This window comes from Crocodylus siamensis, chromosome 7 (assembly GCF_052110815.1).
Source record: "Crocodylus siamensis isolate JL-2025a chromosome 7, ASM5211081v1, whole genome shotgun sequence".
NCBI lineage: Eukaryota > Metazoa > Chordata > Crocodylia > Crocodylidae > Crocodylus > Crocodylus siamensis.
This window is the reverse complement of record NC_143401.1, coordinates 3,423,760-3,445,876: the sequence shown is the minus strand read 5'-3', so window position 1 is coordinate 3,445,876 and position 22,117 is coordinate 3,423,760. Positions and strand designations below refer to the sequence as shown.

General features: G+C 47.4%; 1 protein-coding gene and 1 long non-coding RNA gene across 2 annotated transcripts in view; one reads left to right on the top strand and one right to left on the bottom strand.

Annotated features, from left to right (window-relative positions):
- Window positions 1-533: 533 nt before the first annotated feature.
- Window positions 534-6,162, bottom strand: LOC149859315 (uncharacterized). Its single transcript, XR_016443521.1, has 2 exons — window positions 6,036-6,162; window positions 534-3,846 (listed from the first exon to the last, which is right to left on the bottom strand). It is a non-coding gene; the product is annotated as an uncharacterized LOC149859315 (long non-coding RNA).
- A 14,731-nt stretch (window positions 6,163-20,893) lies between these two features.
- The window catches only part of MAN1C1 (mannosidase alpha class 1C member 1), a 70,465-nt gene continuing 69,241 nt past the window's right edge, over window positions 20,894-22,117 (top strand). The window contains exon 1 of the mRNA XM_090057608.1: window positions 20,894-21,632. Within this exon, the coding sequence (XP_089913734.1) occupies window positions 21,171-21,632 (462 nt within the window). The 5' untranslated portion in view covers window positions 20,894-21,170. The remainder of the gene's footprint in view (window positions 21,633-22,117) is intronic.

Genomic DNA, 22,117 nt, shown 5'->3' with positions numbered 1-22,117 from the left:
ATTGCTGCTGTCTCAGGTGCACGTGTAGATGCTGTGCCTCGGAGCAGTTTCCTCTGTTTTAAATGACTGTGGAGTTTATTGTGTTTAATTGCACATGTAGATGCACCCACAGGCTCCAAAAAGCTGGAGCTAGAAGGTAACTAGAAACAGCAGTACAGGAATGAGTCATGAAGAAGATGATTGCCTAATGAAATGAACACACTGGTAGGAAGATTAATCACTTAAGCCCCTTTTGATGCCTCAGGGGTTTTCAGGGAAAGCCGAGTCATTTCAGAGGAAACTCCTCTAGAGCTGGGAGGATGCAATGTTTTTCAATTTTCCTGTGAAATCAACAGTTAGAGTGGTATTTTTTAGAAACAATACACTGGCCTCTCTCTTTTCTCCCTGAATGTCACAGGAAGTGTTTGGGCCAGCACCAAGTGCTTTGGAAATTCCCAGCCCTGGAACGTTGGTCGTCTTGTTCAAATATCCTCTCTTAATTTCCTTCTCTCCTCCTTCCTTTTCTGCCTCCTGAACATCACACGCTGGATCACTGGAGGAGGGGGCATGAAGCATCTGTCTCATTGAGGACTAGACGAAGTTACGGCCCCCACTCAGAGAATGCTTGGTCGGCCTTGCCTTGCCTTTCTGAGGCAGCTGCTTGAGAGGATGCCGTGAACCTGTACAGCATAAAAAAAGCACAACTGACTGAAAACTACAGCAAGCTGAAATTGTGACCATTGGGGAAGGACACGGCAAGCTTTTAAGTAATGAGTTAAACCGAAATGCGTCTGCAGCCCCATCTGTGAGATGGAAGGAGGGGCTCGCAGTCTACTGGTGCTCTCATTCCTCACTCACCGCTTAACTTAGCATCTCTTGGAAAATTCATCAAGACTCATAGGGGCAGGAGCCAGCATCTGGATGGCCCGGTTTGTGTTTTATTCTCAGGCAAAAGAGAGAGGCCTCCCCCCTCCCCCTCTTTAAAAGTAAGATTCACTGTAATTACACTTACGCAATTTCCATGCAGTCTTTGGGGCTATTTCTCTTTCCATGGTGAAGGAACAAATTAACAGGAAGGATCCAGGCTCTGAAATGTCAAGCAGTTGAAGTGCTGGTTCAACAAATGCTTGTTGACTCGTGATTTCTCACTTATCCGGCTGATATCCATGGTCTGCAAAAGGTGGAAGGGAAAGGATGATTGAGGACCTGATCCAGACCCCGGAGAACTCTGTGGCAAGCTCCTGTTGACTTCCATAAGCTTGGCCCGGGCTCTGTCCAGCAGGCGTGTAGCCTGTGTGTGTGCATATAAGCACATAACGGCTGCAGCTTTGTTATTCTGGGCAGCTAGACCTCAGATTCAATGCAGAAGCAGGCTTCCTGGTCAAGCATTTCTAACAAGGCACCTACCCAAAAGCCTGAATACAATCCATCTCCATATGCAAATAGTTGTGCACCTTTGAGCTAATCCCCTCTTTTGTCAGAGAAAGCCCAGATCCCTGAAGGCAAAAAGATGCCTATTTTTAGTGAGTGCTCGCTGTGCCAAGGCTGCGTGTGTGTTTGCGCACAGATTCAGTTATGTACCTGCCAGCAGGTGCAGCACTCCCAGGGAGGGCCCTCGCTGATAGAGATGAGCCAGCTTTGCTGCTGCGTTGCAGGACCGTGACGCACCTTTCCCCCACGTCTTTAATAATGACTGAGGAAGAACCAGCTTGTGCTGATTGAGGGCCCAGGGTTTAGAGCAGCATTTTCCCAACCCTCTTGATGTTGTTTCCATTTCCCCAAAAGGACCCCCAGTCAAATATGTGCACACACATGCATGCACGTGTGCACAGGCTCATGTGCACACCTGTTTGATAGTATTAAAGGCCTAAATTAACTTAAATGCAAATATATCGATGGGGTTTTGGTTGTAGTCTTGTTGGTCTAAGGACATAGGCAGGCCAGGTTCTTTGGGTGGATGTGATATCTTTTATTAGACCAACGGAGTAGTTGGAAAAAAGTTCTTTGCAAGCTTTTGGGCGCAATCACACTTCTTCAGGCATAGGGAGTCTCTGCTCTTCTGGGATCTCCAAGGAATGAGAGAAGGTAAAGTGAGGAGGTCAGTGAGAATGTAAATTGGTGGAAATTAGGAAAACAGAGGGTAGAGAAGGGATTGTTTTCTTAATTTACCCATTGTTTTCCTAATTTCCACCTAGACATCACTTCTACCCAAAGAACCTTGCCTGCCTAAATTGAGCACTCACTCAGCATGTTTTCCTGTCTTGCTATTATATGATGCTTTCCCTCCTTTTTTACACACTAGGATTCGCAGGGAAGTAGTTGGTGCCCCAGGGGCTTACACTCTTTGAAATGGATGGATCTGTTCATGCCTCCCAGCTGCTGTTTCAGCCCCTCTTCAAACTCGGGCAACTGCTGATGCATTGGTTATGTTTGTCCCTTGTTTTCAAGATCAGAGATGATAATGCCTAGGCAGTTACTTTCCTTTTGAAAGTTGATGCTCTGAAGAGTGCTGGAAAAGCTCGTTCCTCCCTCAGTAGTTTTGTCCTTCACCCCTGTGAGTGTTTGGGAAAACTGGCCTGGGTGATGGATGGTGTCAAGAAGCGACCCTGCTGCGTGAAGAAGCAGCCGTATGCTGTGGATCGCAGTTGGGGTCGTCCGTATTGACTCTCAGTGATTGCACGCGTGGTAGATCCATTCCATGCAGGGGCTTTGCTTGCGACCACCGGGATGCTTTCCATGAAGTTATTCTTGCCTGTACTTTTATGCCTGTCTCCCCCTCCTTGACTTCTGTGAGAACAGCCCCAAACTTGCTGCCTGCCAAGGCTTGTTTTAAATATAGCCCTCCTTCCTTCGCTCTCTTTAGTGGCATGAATTTTAATGTGACATCTGAGCATCAGGCCTGTCGCCTGACTCTTGCCTCCTGATCACATGCCCAGGCATATAAGCCCCGAGTCTAATTAGTGTAATAAAATGTGTAAAAGTACTAAATCTCTTCAGACATGGCAATTTTATCACATCCATATACTGTCACAGCACAAGGGAAACTGACAGTAAGGAATAAAATAGTTATGTCTCTGGCTTTTTTTTTATTACTTTTAATACGCTACTTTTTTTTTGTTACTGGAAATTTAAATTATAATGGAGCAGCTTCACTTTTTTAATGTATCCATAGCAACGAGGACATCTAAACTCTTACAGAATGATCACTTCCCTCCTGGAGTTGCATCACATGCTTTTCAAAGATAGTCCCAGAGGTGCAGGTTTTTAATAGACTTTTTTTTTCCTTTTTGCAAATAAACAGCTGTATACACGGAGCTTTCTCCATCAATATGCTGCCTACAGAAAAACCTGAACTTGATAACTGCCAGCATGCTTCATTACACCCAGACTGGGATTTTTTAGGCTCGATCTGGCACTCTTACTTCATCCAAGGAAGCTTTTCTCGAGCAAGTAAATCCATTGTGTTTACTTCCTTGTAAACCAGAGAACACCACTGAATTCACACTGATGTAAAGGAGATTAGATCCTGCCTCCTGTCTTCGGTGGGATTACTTCATGGGTGTCAGCTGAGCGAGCTTTGCAGCGCTGTGTATCTGCTGCTTATATTACCCCTGCAGCTAGAATCAATCATCTTATTTTTAAAACTTCTTAGACATCAACCTCAGAAAACAACTCGACAGATTGCTGTCATTCTGAAATCTGATCAGTTAAAGAAAAAATAAGCCAGGCACCGTACCTGCCTTGGAGCAGCCTTGGATGATTTTCGTAGTGTGACAATCAGACATTCCCATTCTTGGGGAAAGAAAAAATATATTTTCTTTCCTCCTTCATAGGTGCAAAAGACCCACAAAAACCGCAGGAGTGAACCTGAGAACAGACAAAGCGCTGTCAAGTGAATGAAGTACATGAGATGAAGGAAAAATAGAGGGACACGTTTTTTCTTTAGTCTCTTTCACTTAATGGAATTGTAACTGCTACCTGGATCGGTAGGAGGTCAAAAACATTCAGATGGAAGAATGATTTTTTTTTATAAAGTTGACAGCATTTCTTTAAGCCTGTGCAGTTCCTATATTGTAAGTGCAATTGTGATAGTAAGTGATTTTCATGGTCACTGTTGGGTTGTTCTAGATCGAGAATGTAGGTCTAATAAATATAATGCAGACACTAATGTGATTTTGAACTGGAAATCTTGCGTGTGTATTTAAAATGGGTAGGGATTTGCTCTTATGTTCTTGGGCTCTTGCATCACCTCAGTGATGTGTAGCATGCACTAGATTCATTGTCACTCGTGTCCTCCCGGAGAAGTGCCTGTATCTGGGGGGTCATGTGTCTTCCAAGAATAGTTTGCAAATTGCTGGGGATGTGCTTTAGAAATGCAAAACACGGCTTCTAGCTCCATCCTTACATAAACAGGATCTCGCTTGCTAACAAGTGGTTGTAGTTCATTAAGGTCAGTACAAAACAGGATGTTTACAAAATAATAAAGTATGTATTTTTAAAGGATTACATAAAGATTGCATCAATAGAAAAGCCTGCCTGAAAAGACTGTGGTTTCAAGGATTCTGAGGTTTTCAGTGTTGTTGCAGTCTGAAAGACTCCAGACACGTGCTGTTATAAAAACCATGTATATGGTCTATCAGCAACTTACAGATCTAATGGGTGGGGTTCACAAGTGGAAAAAAGTAGGTGGGGAGAGGGGGCTGAAAAAAGGAAATGTGAATGATGCAAAAATCTGTCAGACCTGCAGATCAGGCTAGGGGATGAAAAGCACTCTCTTTCCTTTATGGCTCACATAGCATCACCTTTTAATAAAGATTCTATAACAGGAACCTATAATTTTGTAGGTGATGTATGAGCCAGAATATATTCCAGCTCAGTCTCATGGCTTTATTAATTCAGCAGGCCAAGCAGAAATATGGAGTAATTTGCAAAACATGAGCACCTAAGACTGAATAACTGTCACAGTAAAGTCCAATATCCAAGAGCGCTGTTTCAGTCATTCTCCCCCAGTCCCCACCCTCATCGTAACAGTTTTACAGGAGAGGATACAGATGTCATCATTTTTCGGCTGGAACTTTTTAGATTTAAAGCTTCCTTCTAAGACCAAAGCCACACCTCCCTAGAACAGCCAGCCACTCAATTAATCGATAAGTAAGCAAGCAACTGCTTTCTACACCCACTCTAGCTTATCTGTTACTCTAGTTGAATGTCCTAGGACAGTGAAATGGGTCTTTGCTTCTGTACTTCTGATTTTCTTCAACAGCATTTCATTTATTGCATGGGTTGTTTAAATAATGTGCTGCTGAAGTCGGCATTATAACACAATTTGACAGTGCTCCTCAACCCTTTAAGCCGAGAACTAGAAACGCATGTGAGCAGAATTGATTCTCCGTATTTGAATATGGTCAGCACATGGAGGTTAAACCTCCAATGGTTAGGGGAAAAGCAAGCATATGCAATGAGATCATTAATGCACAGTTTTGCATCTTAGCCAAGAGACTGCTATAATGGTGCAGTGTCTCTTGGCATTATATTGAGCTAGTGTCTCAATATGGACACTGGAGGAAGAGTGCCATGTATTGAATCACTTGCTGCTTTATGGTCTTCCATCCAAGTATTGACCTGCTTGATGCAGCTAAATGTATGTGATGTAACGGGGTCATAGAAAAAGGTGTTGGTGAAATACTTCAAACCCATTGGATGAATAATGGGACCAACGTCAATGTTATGGTTATTATAAAGGAAGTTCGGTTAGCCCTGTTGATTTTGTTTCACAGATAGTTTCCTCCTGCCATTTACTGTCTTTGTCTCTCCCCCATTTTATTTTTCATGTTTTCAAAATGAGAACAAAATCTCTAGAGATCATGGGATAAAAACAAATTGGCATGGACTCAGTCAGATCTCTCTGGTTACAAGCCTTTGCTAGGGTCTTTAGAGATATTGTGTAGGAAGGTTCAGTGCTGCTTAGCTCAGAGTCACCTCTTTTAATCCCATACCTGACACGGAAGCAGCAGACAATAAAGACAGCTGTAAGTAAGTTGAAGAATATTGCTTACTTGATGTGAATCCAGAGTATGAAACACGTTTTCCATCTGGCTAGCCAAAAGCTGGCAAAAACTATAGCTGTTGGGTGATTTGGGTGACTGCTACAGTCATGTGACTGTGGCCCAATGCAGAACAAGCATTGCAAAATTGCCTAAGTCCTACACCCCTGCATGTCGTGACCAGTGCCACGTGGCTGTGCAGCATCCACAAAAGAGTTAATCAGCATATGTTTGCAACGATGTGATGTCACTGTCAGAGATAACAGGACTGGATCAGTGAACCAGAAAGTTTACAGCAGCCCCACAACATGTTTCTGCCTCCCTCCCCCCTCTGCCCCATGATCAACCAATGAGAGTCTATTCTGATGATGTAACCAATATAATTTGATATCCTTCCCGTGGTATGTGGGGGTGGGGTCCTGGTTAGTTAGTTCCACCAAAACTTTTTCCCTCTATAGTTTGCTTTTGCATTTTTAATTAAGTGCGGTTCAATCAATCCCTTGTAAACAGTTTTATTTGCTTGCTTTGAGGCCTTTGATCCAAATACCACATTACACCAGGGCATTTTGGGAAGGAATAGATGTGGCCAGAGCCCTGGGAACATGCTGATTTTGGGCAAGATGAACCAAGTCATGACTGTCGCATGACTTCTAAATGCTACTTCATAATCAGAAACAGAAGGCTAGTTATGGTAGTAATTGCTCATCTAAATATTGACTAGCCTGATGCCACTCAGTTTACATCTTGTGTATTGGGAGACATCCATAAAGGCTTTGGGAATTGTTACAATAATAGAGTAATAATAATATGCAACTGTAAGAGTTTATGGCTGCGTAATGAGAATAAATGCTGAAAGGGCCCCTTATGATTATCTAAGTTGACCTCCAGCATAATGACAGGCCAGTTGAGCCCACTGCTTCTGCATGAGCTACAGTAGACCTCTCAGAAAGAAAGACAGCTGCAAAGCCTTCAAGTAAAGGACCGTCCAACACGTCTGAAAGATCAGCCTCCCAGTGCCTGTGGCAAAATATTTCTTATTCTCAAGCAGTTTGGTTCTCAATGCCAAGCAAAGGTTGGTTTCAAAGAGTGAAGAGGAAGATGGATTCTTTGAATGCTGGAGGAATAGTTTTGTTTTCTTTACCTGTAAATCTGCATCCTTCAACTTGCCAGCTAAGTGTCTGCTTCCTTCCATCTCCTTCCCAGCAGTGCCTGTCCAAGCACTGGAATTCCTCTCCTTTTGGTCTCAAGTTCATGGTGCCAGAGCCACAATCGTATTACGGGCTTCAAAGGACCAAGTCCTAGGCAGGAAACTGATTTGGAAGGTGGCTGTGGCATTCTTTACCTACCTTTACAAAGCAATAATGGGTGAGCAGAATTTGCTTTGACAGGTATATTAAGTCTTGCAGCTTTTCAAAGGCTTCCTCTGATCCAGCATGACGTGCCTGGATGCTGGTACTCGGAGCTGGCCTGTGCAGTTTGTCAGAAGGGCAGGAGTGGGCAGTGCAAGCTGTGAGGAGTCACACTGCAAGCTTGTATGGCTGTCTTGCATGTTGAATAATGGCTATGCGTGCAGTCCACCTTGCAGCTATTGTTTTCCACAGCACACAACCCAAAGGCTGCCCTTAAGGGTTATCATGAACTCCAGAGCCAGCGTCAAAGCGATAGCTGGAGAAACCATTTGACAAATTGAAGCAGGCACAAAACAATCCCCTTCTAAGATCAAAGTAAGTGCCATTGCTTTTCCTCTAACACTAGGCAGGAAAATTAGCAGCTACACCCTCCCTTCAATGGGAGCCAACCTCCATGAAGATGTTTAAAGTGGAAAGGTTCAGTGATTGACACATAGGGTCAGTGAAGTTACACTGGGAACAAATCTGGCCGGTTGTTACCAGCATTTCCCCGGTTTTCAGTTGAACCTCAGCTGAATGCAAGGAGGCATAAAACCTGAAAAAAAATAATGACAATTCCAAACACCTAAAGGACTGCATTTATCTCCTGGCTTCTAACTCCAGATTTTTTTCTTTTAAAGCTAGCAAGGAAAGATGCCATATTGAATCGCTAGTGCATATATTTTAATAGCTGAACTGAATCATGGCTTTCTCATGCATGGCACCTGGGCTGTTTTGCATTTTAATTCCATGTTTGTAATCTACTCCGGTTCAGGTTTTCTATTTTACACCCTGGTGATTTAGTCTCAGCCTCCTTTTAATCTGCATGCAGCACGCATGAGTGATGTGTAGCCCAAGAGATGTCTGTATTTAAAAATGTACTCTACTATACCCCTGTGTTAGGGGCAGAAGTATTAATTCCTCTTCTCAGCAGCCTGGGCATTATTGCTGCCTGTAGGGTGATCAGACGTCTATGTGTGTCTATATATGTCTATATATTGCATCCTTACAAAGGAGCTGTTTCTAATGAGCAGGAATTCATGGAAGCTTTTCTCTTCCCCTGCAAATTAGGTACAGTACCATTCAGCTTACAAGCTTTGGGTGGGGATGGGAAAGAGAAGTGTCCCATGCAGTTTAACTGGATCCATCTGCCAAGTTATGCAAAATTTTCTCATTCCATGGGACCTCTTTTATAATGGGTGCGAAGTAATTAGGATTATGAATGTGACCCTGTGACTCCTGCTAAAGAAAATTATTTCGCTGTCTGAAACGGGCAGAGAGTGGGCAGACAAACAGGTCAGCCGCTCTGCAGTACATCTTTACACCTTTTAACTTGCTGTAACTTGTTTGTCCATAAACTGAGTCCTGTGTGAGCAAGCTGCTCCATGAACTTCTGCTCGGAGTTTCTCCAGATTTACGACAGCATATGTAAGAGCTGCTTCTGACTTTTCTCTTCCCACTTGTCGAATGGTGAACAGATTTACAACAGTGTTTCATTTGGCCCCTGAGAAGTTTGGAGATTGTGTGGGGGTAAATGAAGTGTGTGGCCGGTGGTTTATTTTACATCCTTCTGCTGCTTTGTTGTCCAATCCTGTCCCCTTGCATCCTGCTGGGGGGTAAGGTACATTGCTTTTGTACTCAGTGGGCGCATCAACATGAGACATTTACTTGCAAAGGTGACTAATTAGCTCTGCAGTAAAACATCATCATCTACATATGCAGTGCTACTAGGATGGAGTTAACTAATTAACCCTGTTGTAGGATAGTACTGCCAGACGCAAGTACTTTCCTACAGTAGAGTTATTTACTTTGCCGCAAGGCAGGTGTAGATACCGATGGGGCTGGCTGGGACATGAGGGTGTGCCCCCACCTGATCATGTATAGGTGCTCTCTGGCGGCCTTTGAGCACTCATTCGGCTCTGGCCAAGGGGTATGTCCCCAGGACCTAGGTGTTAGGTCACGTTCCATCCTGAGGGAGCCCCTGACACTCACCTGCCATGACTTGGTCTTCTTTTCTTCAGTTGTGACGCTCCTTCTCATGGATTCTCGTGGACTGGGTACTACCCGCTGTAGGCGTTCTTGGGGCTCCACCTCCCCTACACCCCACCCATGCGCCAGCCCTCAGGACCTCTGGATGATGGGTCGCTGGCCTGTCCCCTGTGATGTCCTCATCTGTCTCTTTATCGCCTTGTCTGTCCCTGGATGACTTGCCTGCCGTGGATGACCATAGGCATGAGATCGTCTTCATCCTTGCACCCAAACTTCCTCTGAGGCTCCTGCAAATCTTTTTCTCTTTGTGATCCTGGACCCGTGGAGGGTCTGTCCCTGGTCACAACTCCAAGTGCCCTCTAAAATAAAGTGAAACAAAGAAAGAAATAACTAAAAGATCGGGGTGCGGGTCTCTGCCCACTCCACTCACGGGTCCAACATCTGTGGTCCTTCCAATCCCTCGACACCATCCCTCTTTGTCCCGGCTGTCCTGCCGAGCCAGGTGTAGAGCCTTCTCAATGTAGCTAAGACCCCTTCCAGAGCTGCCAATCTCCCTCAGATGCAGCCCAGGGAGTAGCTTCACCTTCAGGCATCCTTGCTGTTTCCCCAGCCATTTCTCTGCCGCTGGCTTTTGAATCCGCTGGGTGGGGTTTTTTCCTGATTTCATTGGCTAGCGCCGCCCCTAGCCAGCAATAAAAGCGGCTGATGAACCACACTGGCGGCCCTTCTTGGCACAGCTCTCTTTTTTCTGTGGGTGGTAAGTATGCCCTCTTTTCTGGGCTTTCTCTCTCTTTTCCTGGGTGGGTCAACCCTGCCTCAGGTCCTGCCCTGGGACAGGGTGCTTCAGTGGGGAGGCTGCCTGCCAACTAGCCCCATACTGAAGCACCCTTGTGACCCAGCCAGTCCCTCCATGGCAGGTTGAGCTGGGTAAGAGCAACCCCAGGTTGGCAGGCTGACCCCTGGGGCCCCCTGCTAGCCAGAGCTGCTCCACTCCAGTTCAACCTGTTGCGTTCAGTACTGACAAATGCAGGTACTGCACTTGGGCAGTAAGAACCAGCAGCATACCTATAGGCTGAGGAACACCCTTCTCGAAAGCACAGTTGCAGAAAGAGATCTTGGAGTCATTATTGATTCCAAAATGAACATGGCCCGCCAATGTGAAGATGCAGTCAGTAAGGCCAACTGCAACTTGTCATGTATCCACAGATGCATCACAAGCAGGGCCAAGGCGATGATCCTCCCCCTCAATGTGACACTGGTCAGACCACAGTTGGAGTACTGTGTCCAGTTCTGGGCGCTGCACTTTAGAAGAGATGTGGCCAGCATCAAGGGGGTCCAGAGGAGAGCCACTCACATGATCTGGGGACAGCAGGGAATACCCTGTGAGGAGAGGCTATGGGACCTGAACCTGTTCAGCCTGCACAAGAGAAGGCTGAGAGGGGTCCTCGTGGCCGTCTATAAATTTACCAGGGGGGACCAGCGGGGAATGGGAGAAACCGTTCTCCCGAGCACCTCCCAGAGAAACAAGGAATAACGGCCATAAGTTGTTTGAGAGTAGGTTCAGGCTGGACATTAGAAGGCACTATTTCACAGTAAGGGCGGGTAGGATCTGGAACCAACTTCCAAGAGAAGCGGTGCTGGCTCCTACCTTGGGGGTCTTTAAGAGGAGGCTTGACAATTACCTAGCTGGGGTCATATAAGCCCAGTATTCTCTCCTGCCCAGGGCAGGGGGTCGGACTTGAAGATCTACTTAGGTCCCTTCCGACCCTACATCTATGAACATGCTGCAGTCCCAGATACATATGCAAGCTTGGTGCCCAGGAACAATAAACTCCGGCATGAACTGCACCAGAGTCTATTCAGCTGCATTAAGTGCACATGTAGACGTGCCCACTGAATGCCAAATTGGTGCCGGTTACACTACTCTTCCCTAGAGAGCGGCAGTTCACTCCATTAGCCTGAAGTTCAGCACGAAAGGGGGTGGGGTGGCACCTTACAGACTAACTCATTCAGAGGCACGAGCTTTCAGAGGCTGCAGCCTACTTTGTCAAATGCTACGAATGGACTTGCTACTCTGCCAGATCAGCCTGCTCAAAGAATAGTTCACAGCCATGTAAAAATGGATGTTGTGGCTTAGAGATGTACATGAGCATTTGCACCCAGCACTTTATCCACTACTGAAGTGTGGCCACCTCTGGGGTGAAGCATGGCAGTTGTTCAGCAGCCTGCAGCAATCGTGACACCATTCAGGATGGGAAGCGAAGGCTATTGTACCTCTCAAGAACTAGAGGGGGAAGAGAAGTGCTGCAGACAGCATGGGATTTGGCTGCTATGTTGGTAGCCCAGACTACCAAGAGCTGACTTTAAAAAAGACCTTTTTAAATAGGAAATTTTTTTTTTCAATTGCATGAAATAAAACTTGGATGCCAACATGTGCAGCTGTGGGGGGAAAAAATGTTTCTCTTTTGTGTCTTTGGCTCATGATTCACCTCACTCATTTTAAATGTTAAGTAGTATTTTTTTTGTCTGGTTCTACTGATCTGACACAGGAACTTGCACCCTGGAAATGTGAACTCTGCGCTGTCTCGCTCCCACTGTATTGGTTAATGTCTGTAGAGGGAAAAGGCTAATTCCCTCATTTGGCAAAGCAATGCATAGCAAAGTGCTTCAGCAACTTTTACTCCCCTCTGTAGGGAACAGAAATATATTTAGCTGCTGAAGCATCTGCCCTGCTAACCTTATCTCCCCAATTTCCGCCCCCATGCACTTTTGGCCTCAACTGAAACCACTTTAAATTCTGCTTACATTGGAAGTCTCTGGTTAAAGTGCTTGCTGCACTCCAGCTTACAGTACCCACACAGATATTTATCCTAATCAATATTCTGGCAGTTTGAGATCACTAACGAAACATGGTTGATGTCATCTGAGCCAGGCCTCCCAAATACTCTGGAACCTGTATATTAATCTTCACATAATTGCCCAGAGGCACCTGCTGACCGACATGGCCCTGCAGACTAAGTTACTGTAAAGTTGACAAATGATTTTAACAGTGCCTTAGTGGTCACCTGAGGACGGGCAATGTGCAGTACTGTAACCTGGTATTTCCATTGCACTGTGTGGTTTAAATGACTTTAACTCTTTGGAAGCGCTGCATTTTCCCCATAATGGAAATACTTAAGTTATCCCTTTTGAATGCCCAGAGGTACCTTTACTTCTCTTGGTGTTGCTTGTAGCAGTCTAGTTCAAAGCCATTAAAGCATGAGGGAAATGAGCTTTGCAGTTGAGGCGGGGAGGGGGATCTTTCTGCTCTGGATGATGGATCTTTTTGCATTAGAAAGGTGCAGGGCCAGTAATGATGACGATCTTTCATTTACAGACTTTAGCGCCTTTCCTGCTAAGGGAATTATCAGCATCCTTCTCTGGGCTGGTTCAAGCATCCCTTTCCTCAGATGTAGTGGCCCCAGGAGACATTAACCAAGGCTGAAGTTCTGGCCCACTGACTTCACTGGGGAACCTCTCCTTTTGCTCTGGTTAGGATCAAACATGCAGACAGCAACATTAACTTCTTCAATGCATGGGGGTCAAACCTTGTCCCATGACAGCCTTTGGCCATTGAATCTAGTTGAATCCAGGTGTGATCCAAGGTGTTCAGATTCAGTTGTCTCTTGCTGGAAAACTAAGGCTACCTGAACTGCAAAGAACATATTGATGTGCCTTTTGGGTTTTTTTAAGAGAACCCTCTAAAATATGCAAGCAATTTGCTTCACTTTCTAGCTTCATGCACTAAACATTATTGAAATCTATCCCCAGTAGGGGCACCCTCTTTACGATCAGTACTGGAGTGGTTAACATTTCTATGGAAGGCATGATGAAACTGCATATTAAATAACAGAAATGATAGTTTGGAGTGTGCATTTGGAAGAGATCACTGCTTGTGGGGCAGATGTAAACCATAAGCCCTGTGAGGCAGGTAGTGAAAACACGTTACCGTTTTTCATCTCCGGCCAAAACAGAGTAGAACTGAGGGGATTTTTTTCCAGTCTGTGGACAATGAAAGGAGAGTATTTTTCCTCCACATTTCCATTTGAGGACTGACAGTCTTTCTAGCAGTTAACGGAGTTACGTGTGACTTGCTGTCCTGCCTTGAAGTCCTACTCTTAGAAGTTGGTGAAAGAAAGGCACATCGATATGATGGAAGATCAGGCCGAGTATAAAATCCACATCTGCTTCTTTCACAACGTCCTCAAAATGACCCTGTTCCTTAGAAGAGGGCTGCATACAAAGATTATCTAAGGCAGATGAAGGATTTGTGCTGACAGCGTATTGCACAGATCATCAGCAAGTCAGAACAGGAGGAATGGACTCACTGCTTGGGAGACTGTTTTAGTGACTAGTTTTTGAATCCTTCTCTGTGGTATCACTCCTGTTGTCCAATGTGGCGACCTTGGTGAATTCTTTGCTATTTCTTTGTCACTGCCAGCTGTTTGTGCAGAGGATAAAAACTTGGCCTTCCAAGGGCTCTGTAGACATGGCAAAGTTTTATAGCAACCCTGCGACCATCTGCATAGCAAGACTTCCTAGCTGTACAATCAGAAACTACCTTGTAGATCAGGACTAGAACGTGTAACCTCCTGCTCCAGAGCACCTTGAGCTAAAAGAGAATTTCGCCTTTGTTGCCGAGTTGTGAGAAGCATTGATTTCTGGTTCACTGACAGAGACAAGCAAAGGAAAAAGAAATCTTCACTTTGTGTTGACCTGGAACATTTCTTTCAACCCAAAACAAAATATTTTGTTCTCTTTCTATGGGCTTATGATTTTTTTAACCTTATTGTTCCATTTAGGCACATTTTGAAACGAAACCTCATTTCAAAACAGCAAGTTGAGAACGTTGCATCTTGAAAACTACTTCAACTTTTTCAAATGATTTGGTGGGGCAAAAGCTATTCATCAAATCCAGTTGTGATGTACCCCCCAAGTGCATGTTTTGTGGAAATTAAACCATTCATCTGCAAAATCATACTTCCTACTTGGGTCTTCTTGTAGGGCTGGCTTGCAGTTTATTTCTGAACCCAGGCAGACGAGGGCAGTGCTACATACGCCCACTACTTAATTCATTGCAATGTTGGTATTTTCAGTTGACTTAAGGGAGGAAACTGCAGCACAAATGCTAAGAGAGCACAGCCAGAGCTGAAGAAAGGATCAGAAGGGAGGAATCCCTGCTTCTCAGTCCCAAGTTAAAACCAGAGCTTCGTTTACCTCTACTTTTGTCATGCAAAATTGGTTGATGTCAACTTCAGCTAAGCAGGTTTGATTTCCATGTTAGGATTTCAAAATTCATGTTCCCATGAGTTGTATTTCAGCTTCTTTTTTTTTTCCTGCATAACACCGGAGAAGTGGTATTGCTGAGTTTGGGAAAGAGTTACAGAAAGCAGCTCCTCTTTCTTCACAGATACTCCCTGTTGCAAGCTGTAAGACAGAAGTGGCATAAGACAGAAATGGCTGGATTGCAGTGCGGTGCCTGTTCCTCACGGTACATGGGAGATGATGCATGCATTGCCCAAGGGATGTCAAATGTTACATTTGGGACAAAAACTTCAGAGCTGGCTAGGAAGTCTGGATGCTTTGGCTTTTGGGTGCTTTACTTGAGATACCTTGAACCTGATTTTCAGAGGTGCTCAGTATCCTACTTTCCCTGCAACTTCAGTCTGTCTGACCCCAAAAAGTCAGACTGAGTGCATCTCAAGACACCCAGAAATGTTTGCCTCCAGTTTCACTAGTCGTTTCCAAATATATTGACAGTAGGAATGAAGAAACCGGCAGGCTGCCGTGTGGCTGAACTAGTACAAGGAGAAGGAGAGAGCACCGTTTTGACGGATTTCCTCCACACAATTTCCCCTGCTGCATATCAGTTTTTGCTTCTGTTTTTTGTTCTTCCGTTTCCTCTCACAGGGGTTGTTTGAGCCATTGAGACAAGAGAACCTTATCATATTTGCACCAGGCCCCTCGTAGGACATCTTTTTCTCTTTATTTCTACAAAATTGTAGTTTGTAAGTGCTAAGAGTGGGGATTTGACATTGTGCAAGTGTCTGTCTGTTTTGCTGGCAGACAAGCGCCACTTGAATTCTTTGCGAGACTTGTATATCCCCAGACTGGAGTCTAAGCTCAGATTACCAGTATCTTCTAGGGAGTGAAAAGCAAGCCAACAGGCTCTTCAAGTCAGAGATCCTGGTCCTCAGTGTACTTCCTTCTGCTCTGTGCAGTCTGCAAGTTTTCAGGCGGGTCCTCAGAAATTAAGTTTCATTTGGTTTGCATAAACTGAAGCTCTGGGCCACTGGTTTTCCCCCCTCTCCACACAGAGCACTGCCTGTTTTTTCTCCATTTGGTTGGTTTTTATTTCAGATTAAGAAAAGCAACCAGGTGGGAGCGAGGGAGAGAAAACACCAGCAATTCGGTCCATATTACGTGTTATCTGAGCTGATCTAAAATCCCACCTTGTCGCTGCCCTTCAAGACAGGCAAAATGCTTCAGAAATGTAAAGGCACCACACAGAGAGAAAACCAAGTTGCAGCAGTGCTTTAGCTCTGTGAATGCAATGAATGATCAGCCTATTTGTTTTGAGGGACAGCTGTTCAGCTGGAAAGCTGCACCATGGCTCTGCGTGCTAACTGCATTTCAGTAACTTAGCTGACATGGCTAGGTGTCCTCCTTGCCAAAGTTACAGCACCAGATATCCATCCAGATGTCTCCTGCACTCCCAGCCACGAAAAACTATGGGAGCTTTGGGGTCATGTTTCTCTTTCTCAGAAACTGTAGATGATCTTAGTGTGGTGCAAGGTTTGGGATAGGATTTCAACATTCACCAGCTGGTCCAAACATGGAGATTTCTTTATCAGATCCCCAGCCTGATCAAATTATTGACTCATGTTAAGGTAACCTTGGATGGACAGGGATATGTATTCCTTCTATAACTAGAGCCCTTTGCATGGGGAAGATAGGGTATAGTCCCTTCTGAAAAATTCCCTTTGGAAAAAAAACAGCACAAACTGGGAAGAGCCAGCAGCCATCCAGCACAGCGGGAGCCCTCCCTACCCAGCAGGCACTCATCTGCTTGTAGGATCAGGCCACAAAAAACTGAGCAGCAAAGTAGGCTAAGTGCCAGGGTTCTGTGTCAGAAATCTTTTAATGATGCGCTGAAAGATGGCACCTTCTTCTGTCAGCTGCGAGGCTTGTTCTTTTGGAGGCAAAAGACCTTTTTAAACAAGTAGCAATCCCACCAGATTTCAGTTGTCACGATCCATCCTCTGTAACAGATAGCAGCAAAGCATTAGGCATCTGGTTTACGGAGCCTGGTTACCCTGCTTTAAGTATACACTTAAATGTAGCATCCCTGCCATCCACATGAATCAGGACTGTTCTTTACGGTATCAACCACAGCGCAATAAAATCCGTCTGCCAGCTCCACAGCGCTCTTATACCATCTGCCTTATAGCCTCTTTTTGCTATTGTGTTTGGAAATCATAGAGCTGATGCTTCTAAGGGGTGGGGGTTGTTGACTACAAACCAGAATGACGTTGCAGCATAAGAGACAGATCCCAACTACTCCTGCAGCAAGGACTGGGGTGTTTTCTGGAACGAAAGAGAAATTCACTCTTCTTTTAAAGAGAGGCTGGAGGCTTTACAAATACATGTAATTATCTCAGCAAACTATTTTGCCTCGAGTATTATCCATCACGCCGAAGTTTTCCTTCTCCTATAACTGTAGATATTACCTTCTATTTTTCTCATGGCCATAAAAAGGTAATTCTCTTAAAAGGCTTTCTTCCAGTCCTGCTAAAAATAAGGATCATCCTGCCACTGCACCCCCTCTTACAGTAATTACACTTCTGCCTTATACCTCTTTCCATGATCATTGCTCAGGTTTACATGGATTAGGCCCCAATGGAATTATAGCTGTGTACAGAGGCTGGATTCCCTGTGTTGTTACATGTACTAAATCATTTTAAAATTGTAATTAAGCATTTATCTTGAAGAGAATGCCCTGTCTTTAAAAGAGAGGATATCTTATTTGAACCCAATTAAAAAATAAACTGGCAGCTTTTAAATATTTACCTTGAAGACAATGGCTTGCCTTAAAAATGCAGACATCAAAACTACACTGCCCTGGATATCTTAATTGAAGCCAATTAAAAAAACAACCTTCAGCTTTGCTGCTGCTGTTGTATGGAATGGAGTCACTCCAGTCTGGCATCACGGGTGCTTTATTATGCTTTCTGATGTTACTTAACTGATGTTGAATACAGGGTCACCCAACCTTTTGCAGCCCAGGGAGCCAAATACAAAAAGGTCTCTAAGCCAGATGACGTTGTGGTGTTCCATTGCTGTCTTACTGTTTAGGCTCCAACAAAATGAGAGGAACCCTCCTCCACAAGTCACCAATGGGGAGTTCCTTCAAGGTAGAGGCAATCCCAGTAAGTGAGCTGGTTCCTGGAACTCCTTCCCTGTGAATCCGTGTGCTCTGGTAGTCCTTAGGCCAGGGGAGGCAAAATATGGCCTGGGGGCCAGATGTGGTCTGCCAGGCCATTCTATCAGGCCCCTAAAAAACTTAGTAAATTAATATTTATCTGCCCTGGGCTGCGTCATGTGGCCCTCGATGGCTTGCCAAAACTCAGTAAGAGGCCTTTTGCTCAAAATAATGGCCCGCCCCTGACCTAGGCCCTAGAGAATTGTGGCTGAATAACCCAAATGAGAGCTGCTCCCAGGTTGGGCAGGAGCACAGACTGGTGGAGCTGTAATGGGGTTGCTGGTTCTGTTCTTCCCTTCATTCCTTCTCCCCAGCTTTAGGGAAGGTGCGGGGAAAGAGCCACGTTTACTAGAACTCCCCTCAGCTCAGAGCCTTTTGACTGCCCGTCCTGCTCTGTCCGTGGCCCCCACAACCTGGCAGAAAAGCTGGCAAGGGGGTGGCCAAAACCTCTCTTGCCCTCAGCCCACCAGCCAGGAGCCAGCTGCAGGGCAAGGAAGGGACAGGAGCTCTTTCGAGACCTCACTCCAGAGCTGTTCCTCGGGCTTCCAAGGGAAGAGTCTGAGGTAAGTATGAAGATAGTGAGTGCCCTTGCCTCTTTCCTCATAAAGAGTGGACTAGATGAAAACCTGCTCATGACGATGGTAATGTTGGAGTGATGTGGTAGCTATGATGGTCCAGGAGTTATATGAAGGGCAAGGATTCCTTAGGGTGATTTTTTTTTATTATTGCACCAGCTGCTGTTGGTCTCAGGTTGGACTGAAGCAACAGCAAACGAACAAGCACCAGTGAAGGAATGAAAACAGCAGTGATTTGTTCTGCAGCACACATTACATGAACTGATTTAAGATGCCACCAACTGCAGTTGGTCCAATAACAAATATAACTCTAAGAAATCCTTTCCTCTTGTGATGGCAGCCACCAGCACATGGTGTGGACAATAAAGTTAAGCAGGTCACTGTCTTGGCAGCTAGGTTCTCCTGAGTTCTGCTTCTAGCAATGCCCCACTTTGTGACGTTGTCTCAGTGATCCTCACTTATAATATGGGAATAATACCTCTTTTGATTGAGGGAAGAATTTAGGATGGAGCAAGGTATTTGTTTGATGTGATCTTCTATACAAAGGATTTGCATGATGTCTTGTTTCCCTGAAAGCTATGTGAACATATAAATGGAAAAGCTAGAGGCAGTTATGTTGTTCAGTTCTAAGCCTCTTTCCAGGCAGCACTTAGCCCAAAAGCACTCTCTCAGGTTTTTCTTTGGGGCTGTGGTACCAGTGTTTCTATAACTGTGCCTTGTGCTCCTTCCTGTCTCCTCCTTACTCACACACCCAGCTGCAAAAAACAGTAATGGGAAAACTCCTCCACTCCCCAGCTCAATTACTGATGAGTTGTCATGGCCTGTTTTAGGCAGTAGCTTCTATTATTTGAGCCACCTCATCCTTAAAGGAGCTTGATTGTTACATTAATCCTAAAACAATTATACCACACTAGTACTCATGCAAGCATAGTAATACTTACCTCTCTCACCGAGATGCTGCGGCACTTTGAAAGACAAACAAAGTTTCGTAAGGATGAGAAAGAAAGAAACCCTGGTGCTTTAAGAGAAAACCCAACGCTGACTTATATTCTACACCCTTCTCTGAAATAAATCATGTTGCTCATTGTCACAGACAAGACCCAGGACTGGTGCTGTGATGCCATGTGGGAATCCCTTTGTTCCGACTGCTGCTGTTTCCTCGTAACCACATAGAAATCTGTCTTTTCTCAAGTTGGGTTGTTTTTGGTGTTTTGGACAGAGAAGTTGAGGAGACTCCAGGTGCAGTGATTTCTCTCCAAGCCATTTCTGTCACCCTCAGTCACCACTCAGTATTGCATGCTGTGGTACATTGATCTGCCTGGGGGTAGTTGGGTTCAAAGTAAACCACTGTATTCTTTGCGGAGGGGCAAATGAATCACGGCTGGGCGCTGCGTGCAGGGACCTCATCTTTTCATCACAGCCTGGATTGGGGCAGTCCCATTGGAGATTTAGGATGGAGCCCTGGTAGGAATTTCTGCTTGGTAGTGACCACACAGAGCGGCACGTGCTCGGAGAGTCCATCATCTCCTAAAGGATTCAGAGCCAGATGGGGTGACGCTTGCTGGGCTCAGGGCAAGCCAAACCACAGCAGGCTGGAGGTGCTTGAGGCAGGGTGGAGCTCCGTCTCCCAGGAGGGGCCGAACATGGCGGACTGGGAGATGTCCTCTCAGGACACTTATGGAGCAATGAAATGGTCCGGGCTGGGAGGCAGCATGCGCATTTGATGCTCTGGGCGCGGTGCAGCACAAGCGCCAGCTCCTTGGGATGCTAGCAAGGGGGAGCATTGCATGTTGGGAAGGACCATACCCCTGGGACACTGAATAGGCTGGAATGCTGCCCCTCAGGGATATGCTCTGGGGAGGGTGGAGCATTGCATGCTGGGAAAGACCGTACCCCTGGAGTACTCCAGCTAGGCCATGCTCTGGCTTGGGGCCCTCCGGCCCCCACTGTCCCTCAGAGATGCTCTGGCTAAGGTGAAGAGTTGCATGCTGGGAACGCCAGGCCCCCGGCACGCTGGGGAAGCCCCGCCCCCTACGAAGCGCCACCCCCGGGGAACCAGCGGCTTTTCAAGGGAGCCCCTCCCTTCACACGCTCCGTTTGAACGCGCCGAGCACCCTCAACCAATCACAGCGCAGAGGGGGCACTTCAGGCGGCCAATGGAATGCCTGCTCGGGGAGAAGCTCCTCCCACCCCCCCACTGGGCAGTGGGGTAAACAAGCGGGCGGGGACAGCCGCCTGCCTGACGCCCGGGGCAGCCAATAAACAGGCACGCCCCGCGCCGAAGCCCCAGTGAGAGGCGAGGAAGGGCGGGGCGGGTGTGGAGCGGCGGCCGTTGGGCTCTCGCAACCGTCTGGCGGGGGGGGGGGGCGATTGGGCGAAGGGGTGTGGCTCGCGGCGGGGGGCGGGGCCGGCGGGAGCTGTCGCAGTGAGCACGGGGCGGCGGCGGTAGCGGCGGGCGCTCGCGGGGGCGCTCCGGGCATGTCACTCCCCGCCTCCGCCTCCGCCTCCACCTCCACCTCCAGCGCGGGGCGGGCGGCCGCGGGCTGGCTGCGCCTGAGGGGACCCGGCGCGAAGTTACGAGCGCGCATGGAGCCGCGGGCGGAGGGAACGGCGCGGCGCGGGGCCCGCCCGCCGCACGTGTGAGGAGCCGCCGCCGCCGCGCCCGGCCGTGCTCATGCTGCTGCTGCGGAAGGTGCCGGGCGTGCCGGGCTGGCCGGCGGCGCTGGGGCTGCGGCTGCCGCAGAAGTTCCTTTTCCTGCTCTTCCTCTCGGGCCTGCTCACGCTCTGCTTCGGCGCCCTCTTCCTCCTGCCCGACTCGTCCCGCCTCAAGCGCCTCTTCCTGCCCCGCCGCGGCGCCCCCGCCTCGCCCCCCGCCCCGGCCTCCGCCGCCGCGCTGCCCCGCAGCCCCCCGGCCGAGCCGCGCCATGCCAGCCCCGCCGCCCCGCGCCGCCTGCGGGACAAGCCGCGCGCCCCGCCGCCCGGGGGGGGCGGCGAGCAGCAGGTGCCGCCGGCCACCGCGGGAGTCCCGGCGCGCTTCGACTACGGCCGCTTCCGCCGCAGCCTGCGGCACCCGGTGCGCGGCCGGCGGGGCGCCCAGGAGCCCGAGATCCGCGCCCGCCGCCTGAAGATCCGTGAGGTAACGGCTCCCCCGGGGTCCCCGCCCAGCTCCACCCTCTGCCCTGGGGTTCCCTTGCCCTGCTTCCCACCAACTCTGCCCTGGGGTCCCCTCGTCCTGCTTCCCCTTCATCCTCAGTCCCTTCCAGACCCTCATCTCTTTCCCACTCCCTCTTTATCACCCTGATCACCTCTCGGCTTCTCTTCAACAGCAAATTTGGGCACTCCCCTTTCGTGGGGTGGCTTATCCTTTCCCCCAAACCCTCTGCTGGCCCCACCGTCCTGATTTGCATCCTGTCCTTGCCCCCATCTGTCCCCTGCCCCGGGGTGGACGGTCCTGACTGTTCATCCTGTCTGTGCCCACATCTGTTTTCTCCCCACCCTGGGTGGAAAGGTGAGGGTAGCTTTAAAAGGATGTGACTGCAGTGAAATGAAGCCAAGAGAAATTTCAGGTTGGGAAAGAGGGAAAACTTCCCAGCAGGGGTCGCATTAAAGTGTGTGGGAGTC